General features: G+C 33.6%; 1 protein-coding gene across 1 annotated transcript; it reads right to left on the bottom strand.

The window, feature by feature from the left end:
- Nucleotides 1-6,962: 6,962 nt before the first annotated feature.
- LOC144959258 (uncharacterized) lies at nucleotides 6,963-7,376 on the bottom strand. The gene has a single exon (XM_078891801.1). The coding sequence runs from the start codon at nucleotides 7,374-7,376 to the stop codon at nucleotides 6,963-6,965; it is 414 nt and encodes a 137-aa protein (XP_078747927.1).
- Nucleotides 7,377-7,593: the final 217 nt, after the last annotated feature.

Below are 7,593 nucleotides of genomic sequence, written 5' to 3'. Positions count from 1 at the left end.
CATCAGAACGGACATCATAGTTACAATTGGAAATTTATTGACCCGGAAGAAATTGGCAACAAGCTGATTTTTATTCTGATTAAACAAGACTTTGTTCTAAGCTTCCCGTGAAAAATCCACTGAAATCCGGCCATGGGAAAAAATTACAACCGTTTTAAATTTAGCATCTGTATGAAAATATTTTCCTCTTTGTCTTTTTTAATGGAAACTAATCAATGAGAAATATTACTCTTTTCCTGCATCAAAGACAAGGAGGGGATAAAATGGCATTGAGTAGCTCCTAAATACATTTCTCATTTATTTATTTATTCTTTTTCGTATTACCGTACACAAAATGTATGCTTTTTGGGTTTTTGCATTTTAAAACACAATTATATTGAGGTGGGTGGAATTTCCCTAAACGGGTAGGGATGTTGGATCCTGTACACAAACCATTTCTTCATCTATCTACAGCATTGATACGCAATCCTCATAAGTCATTTTCCCCTTCCATCTGAATATGAGTCTTATTTCTCTTTTGGAGTAGTACCATTTGGTTTTGTCAGGGGTCTTTTCTAGAGAGGGAAACAAATGTATTTTTAAATTTATATCGTTGTTGTCATGTTACTGTAGAATGAGCTTAAGTCTCAATGGGAAACTAGCTGAAGGCGACCATGAGTTCAAACCTGTTGTTAGGCTATCTTGTGTTGACAACGCCTCTCGGTCGTCCTCTGAATACTACTCACCATGGTTCGTCACATGCTGTTCTTCGCACAATGCAGGGTTGATTGTGTGAGGTAAGTTTGGGGCAGGAATATAGCAAGACATAGTGTAGGTTACTGTACTGTGTAAGTCCATAAACCGGTGACCAAAATCACTGCATAGAGAAGGCAGCTCTATACAGCAATGTCCAATCGAAAAGAGATCAATAAAATCATAGAACAGAAAAGGCAGATCTGTTACTATGCATAAGTGTCCCAATGAAGTATAACACAGAGAAGGCCGAAACTGTGTTATACAATATTCAATGCTGGCCGGTTCTGTGACAAATTAAGTATAACACAGAGAAGGCCAAAACTGTGTTAAACAATATTCAATGCTGGCCGGTTCGGTAGCAAATTAAGTAAAACACAGAGAAGGCCAAAACTGTGTTATACAATATATTCAATGATGGCCGGTTCGGTGAAAAATCATAAAAAGCGACGTATATCGTATTATCACATCTCTATAAAAGAGTGTGATAATGTGCCCGTTAAAACATATTCGGTCAAATCTCTATCCAGATCCAAAAGGATGATGCAAAGTTTTTTTTTGCGTAAAATGTATTTGAGAAGCACAGTTATTCTCTATAATTGTGGACCGTGTTTGGTAAAGAGTGAAAAAGTATACACACTACACATTTTCAGACCAACACCGCTACTAGTACACTGTCGAGCAAACTTGAGACAACAACAAGACAACATTTGTTTGTGTGTATGGTATTGTCTTTGTGTATTACTACATAAGTACGTATCATTTTCAAAACCTTTTCATTTTATTTTTGACATTTTCTTATTTTAACATATGATAATAATTTAATTAAACCCGCTGACTTGTATAATAATTTACAGCGATTTTTTGTGTGGGGACCTTTTGTAATATTATTTGTCCGATTGTGGTTGGGATTATCTTTATATCTTAATTTCCTAAAACTACTGACAGCTGTGAAAGGTCAAATGTTCGTTCCTTTGCAGATCATCTCTCCATTATAGAGTATGCAATTGCTAAGGTTTTGATATAATGCTAATTCTGTCTACCTCTTCGTGCATCCCATCTGTATTCCCAGTGTCGATATAGGACTTCCAGGTGGTTTTAAATTAGCTACAAGGATATTATATGTTATGCATTAACTGCTCTTGGATCTGCTTCTGATATTCCCCTTTATCTTATGCTTTTCTTTGGCACATGTACATGTAAAGGTAATGCTTACTATATTTAAACCTTCTCACTATTTTACCTTCTCTATTTAACTGGCACTACCATGACGAAAGTGTCGCAAGTCCCGAAATACTTCTTCATCAAACACCGTTATCAGAAAACCAAGGTGAAGGAATAACAAATATTGGGGCTTAATTGATGAAAATCAATGTTAAATAATGTAAATAATTTTCAACAACTTATCTCATTATCAAAACAAATATAAATATTTATATCGCGTATTTCTACGGCTTCAACATGCCCAATGTGCTTCCAAATGCTTCATTTATTTCTCCAGCAGGCCACTTTAACGAAATTGTTATTTCGTGCAATGAACCTGAGATAATAAGTCTCTTTTTTGTACAAGCACTCTTACCGTGTCGTCACTGCCAATATTCATGCATCTCTCCGTCGAGAAGCTACTGAATGCAAAGGGTTGTGGGGTCCGAATTCGCTGATAATCGAATTCAACACCAAATATTGTGTAACAAGATGTGACACCTCATCGCCGAGCCCCACAATATTACCATTTTAATCACCATAAAAGATAGAGGACTATTTCGTGCAAATCATTTAACATTGAATCAGTTCTGCCTCAGCTTGTGTAGTATCTACTTTATCTTATAGTAAAGATCTGTCGAAATGACATGGACATTGTTTTCCCTTGACCATATTGTTGTGACCTTCCCGGTTGAAGAGTTCCAAAGTGATAGGTGCTATGTTTCAACTGGCACAAAGTTGGTTGTCTTTTTAAACTTTGAGCAGAAAATATATCAACAATTTCAACTGGGTGGGGTTCCTGACCTCTCATAATGGGCAGTAAGGCACTTACTGTGTCTTCTATCCCCCTATATCTATTTTCCAACATGATTTCTGTCCTTGTCTTCGGATGAGATTACTTGGTTTTGTCCTGGCCCTGATCGGATTCCCTAGCTGGGAGGGAAACAGTCAAATGTATAGTAAGAATTTTGGGAGATGATATCTTTTCTCCTGTAAATCATCTCTGTTATGCACACTGTATTTTGTTTTGTTTAGATATTATATTATATGATTTGTAAACATTTATTCCTCTTAGTAGGGACCTGTGCCTGTGTCTGGATGAGGCTATTATCGCAAACGAAGTACTTTAACAGTGTGCTTTTGGAATCTACATGTTTCCTATTTGAACCAATTCCCCTATATCTTCGCTTTAATTGTTATTCTACTTTAAAATTTTTTAAATTCAACTTGGAATGCAAAGCGACGCGACCCATCTAAATGTATCCAAATAGTGTCTGTCTACCAAGAGTTAAAGTTCATAACTGAGTTATAACACAACTTGATAAGTCTAAATATTATAGATTCTTTGATATTTTATGTAAAGGCTTCAAGAATCATTAGTATATTAATTTCGTTACCCTGTTATATTATACAAGATAATTTAAGAGTCGAAAGTTTCTTGATCTATTATGTTTCTCGTTGGTAACTCGCAAGTTTCAATGTTTGGCACGGTTTAAATCAGAATTTCAGTTTGTTGATGGTTCAATCTTAAAGACTAAGTCAGTAAATTCAACGTTTTAGAATTGGTGGATTTTAATCTGACTAAAAATAATTCAACATTAATCAGGACTTGAATATTCCTTTGTGGATTATTCATATTATACTCCGAAAATGGAAATACCACATAACAAAGCATCCTCGATAATTTGTGTCTTTACAGAACACAAGAACTGACTGACATCAAATGCGAACGCATTGTTGGTGAGATATGCTCTGGTAAGGAATAAAGCCTTAAGTAAATAAGTAAAAACGGATATCCAATAGAATCAAAGGCCTTATTTTAGCAAAGTGAATGTCACATAAACGATGATTCACATTTATTTTATTAAAGGTTTATTTTACTAAGAACGAAGTTCATCTCACTCCACTTATATTTCGGTAGGCTTAGTAAAAAAAAAGTACCTTATAATATTAGATTATTATTCATTTATTAGCCTTCTCTTAGAACTCATTTCAAATTAGCGAATACGAGTTCGTTCTACCTTCTGTCACGTAGCCACTTATTATAAAAGCGGATCGATTTAATCTTCCTCACTTACTTCTCTCAATAAACTATGCCCTGACGGCCAGACCACTACAATCATATATATATATATATATATATATATATATATATATATATATATATATATATATATATATATATATAAAGATTTTTATCTTGCTATTGAGACTTGATCAAAACTCCAGTATTTGATTCTACTATCAAGACACCGGAATGTCATCGTTTACCGTTGCCGGCCACTGTCAGGAAGTCGTTCACGGACGTTATCTTACATTATATTCTCTGCCTGGGAGGAAGACCTCACGAGTCTACACTACGTTTTCCTCAAGATCCAGAATTTGTGTAATATTTTCATCCCATCAACTGTAATCCTCTGATCTTTATTTACTTATAAGAACATTCATCTAATTAAATTTCATCTTTCTATATTTTCATCATCTTAAATAAATTCGTCATTTGTTCTTAAAAGTAACTAGTAAATTCTGGGGGCCTTATTTTTCATGTATATTTTATGAATGTAATCGAGTTAGCTTTTACTTTTAAGCACTCTTTAGACCTCGACAGTGACATTTCGGCCATCCTTCTTCCTAATTTTACTTACTTATTCCCTTGTCGCCCAATTACATCATAAAGCCAATAGGTCTATATCGGTATTAAAAACCCAGAGCTTTTTCACAATTTATCCTTATTCCCAATCTTGTTTATTCGTTTTATGGGTAGATAATCTATATTGCTTTCATCACACCCTTATAATTAGGTGTTTCTGGTAGAATTTGATGACCGGTCAAAATCCTTTGTCTGGTATTAACTATGCTTAGATATAAAATGGGCCTTCCTGTATTGGTCCGAATCATGTAAACTGACAAGCACCATCTCAAAGAAACTAAATACATTCCAAAACCAATGTCTAATAATTGTTGAGTGAGGTCTTACCACTGTTGCCATGGATCTCAGGTGTTCTAAATCCTTTTTGCACCTCAGTTCCTGTGCGTCATCTAGAGACAACGCTGTTAATAGTCAGGTACTCAGTTTACACCCGAGTACGGTGAGATAATTTGAGTAAAGAGCCTTTTCCAAGGATTCAACTATGAGCTGAGTAAGGCTCGAACCCAGGACCTTCCGATTTGAATTCTGAGAAGTTGCCAATGCGTCCCCGTCCGAAGATTAGTAGGCGATCGGCAATGAGTCAAGTAAGTCAAGTCTCTGTCGGAAAAAAGATGTAATATTGCCTAACAGGCGTCATGTCTCGTCCTACATGTTACGTGTTGCTGTTGGTCGGAGACCCTTGTTAAGCGCTTTGAGCACGTTTAGTGGACACTGCGCTCTATAAAGCTCAACCAAGTTTTTTTTAAATTTAAAGTATTTTATTATTTTCTGTTAGAATTGGATAACGATATATCTCAATTAGAACATGACATCCAGATTCTTTGTATTTAAATTTAAATTACTATGCATAGAATTCATAACAAGAATAATTATGTTAATCCAGCACTTGTAGAGAAGCGAAGGTTCAATTCACAAGGTTTGGTGGTAGAAATAGATAGGTTTTTAGAGAATTATAACAAAATCAACTGTATGAAAAAACAGACATTTAATACAAAGCATGAAAATATAATTTTTTACAAGAATATCGCCTATTTCTGATTGTTTTTATTTTTCAGACGCTAATCCTAAGGACAAAAAAGAAATGATGAGAAAATCATATCTACTATTTGCTAAAAAACTGTATATATATATATATATATATATATATATATATATATATATATATATATATATATATTATGAGTGTTGGTGGGTACTTGTAGGTACGAAAGTGCTCGATAATGGTGGTTAGAGCTAATATATAATGTAAATTTTCACTCACATTTTTTGCCGAGACGACTCGTTTCTGTGTTTTTCCTTTAGTTCACACTTCTTCAGTCGGCTGAAGAAGTGTGAACTAAAGGAAAAACACAGAAACGAGTCGTCTCGGCAATAATTATAATATATAATAATATATAATATATATATATATATATATATATATATATAATATATATAATAATATGATATAAATAATAATAATATATAATGATGATGATGATGATAATAATAATAATAATAATATAATAATAATAATAAATAATAATAATAATAATAATAATAATAATAATAATAATAATAATAATAATAATAATAATAATAATGAATATAATATATTATATAATAATAATAATAATAATAATAATAATAATAAGATAATAAATAATAATAATAATAATAATAATAATAATAATAATATAATAATAATAATAATAATAAATAATATAATAATATAATAATAATAATAATAATAATAATAATAATAATAAATAATAATAATAATAATAATAATAATAATAATAATAATAATAATAATAATAATAATAATAATAATCTTCTTCTTTCAGCTTATCGCGCATTTTGCAGTATAGCCATAATGAATGCCACATCTCCATGCATCTTGGGTCCTCCAGGCCCAGTTCTTTCATATCATATTTTACCTTATCCCACCATCTAGTCTTTGAGCGTCCCTTTTTCCTCTTTCCCGCTAATTGTAAGTCAAATACTTTCCTTCCCACGTACTCCCTCTCTCGTGTCTTTACATATCCGAACCATTTCAATCTAACTTCTCTCATCCTTATTGATACATTCTTCACTTCAGTCAACCTTCGAATTCGTTCATTTCTCACTTTATCTTTTCTTGTCCAGCCAAGCGACCATCTCAACATCCTTATTTTTGCCACCTCAACTTTTTTATCTTGTTTGTTTTTTTTGTAGCTGCTGTCTCTAAACCATATAACATTGCTGGTCTCACAACTGTTGTATATAATTCCCCTTCAGATTTGCGGAAATTCGTTTGTCACACATAACTCCAGTTACATCCCTCTAATTATTCCAGCCTGCCTGTATCCTCTTCTTAACCTCTATCTCCTTGAACAGTTGTTCCTTAGTATTTGAATTAGTTTGTCTCTGGCACATCCTCTGCTCCTATCTTTATTGGTGGTTCTGCTATCTGTTGTCCAATGCACTTTGTCTTCAATTTGCTAACCCTTAATCCCCTCCTTTCCAACATCCGTCTCCAACTCTCTATTTCCTTTTCCACCGCAGCTTTTGTATCATTCAAAAGTACTACATCATCCGCATACATTATGTTCCATGGTGCCTCTCGCCGACTGGGTTCTGTTAGGACATCCATTAATATTGTAAGCATCAGTGGGCTGAGAGCCGATCCCTGGTGTAATCCAACTCTTACATTAAATGGATCAGTTGAGCCAACAGCTGCCCTTACCACTGTTTTGTTTCCTTTGTACATGTCTTGGATAACTTTGAAATATTTTTCTGTTATCGACTTTGCTCTTAGACAGTACCACATTTCTTCTCTTGGTACCCTATCCTATGCTTTCTCCAGGTCAATGAACACACTATGGAATTCTCTTTGCTTTTATCTATACTTCTCTACGGTCACTTTTAGAGCAAATATAGCATCCGCTGTACTTTTACCAGCGACAAATTCAAACTGTTCTTCACTTATGTCTACATCTTTTCTAATCCTCTTATCGATTCTCTTTCCCATACCTTAATGGTATGAC

This window comes from Berghia stephanieae, chromosome 13, assembly GCF_034508935.2.
Source record: "Berghia stephanieae isolate SIO BIC M18660-M18661 chromosome 13, UCSD_Bste_1.3, whole genome shotgun sequence".
NCBI classification, from domain to species: Eukaryota; Metazoa; Mollusca; class Gastropoda; order Nudibranchia; family Aeolidiidae; genus Berghia; species Berghia stephanieae.
The sequence above is the reverse complement of the archived record's forward strand: the minus strand, read 5'-3'. Positions and strand labels throughout refer to the sequence as shown.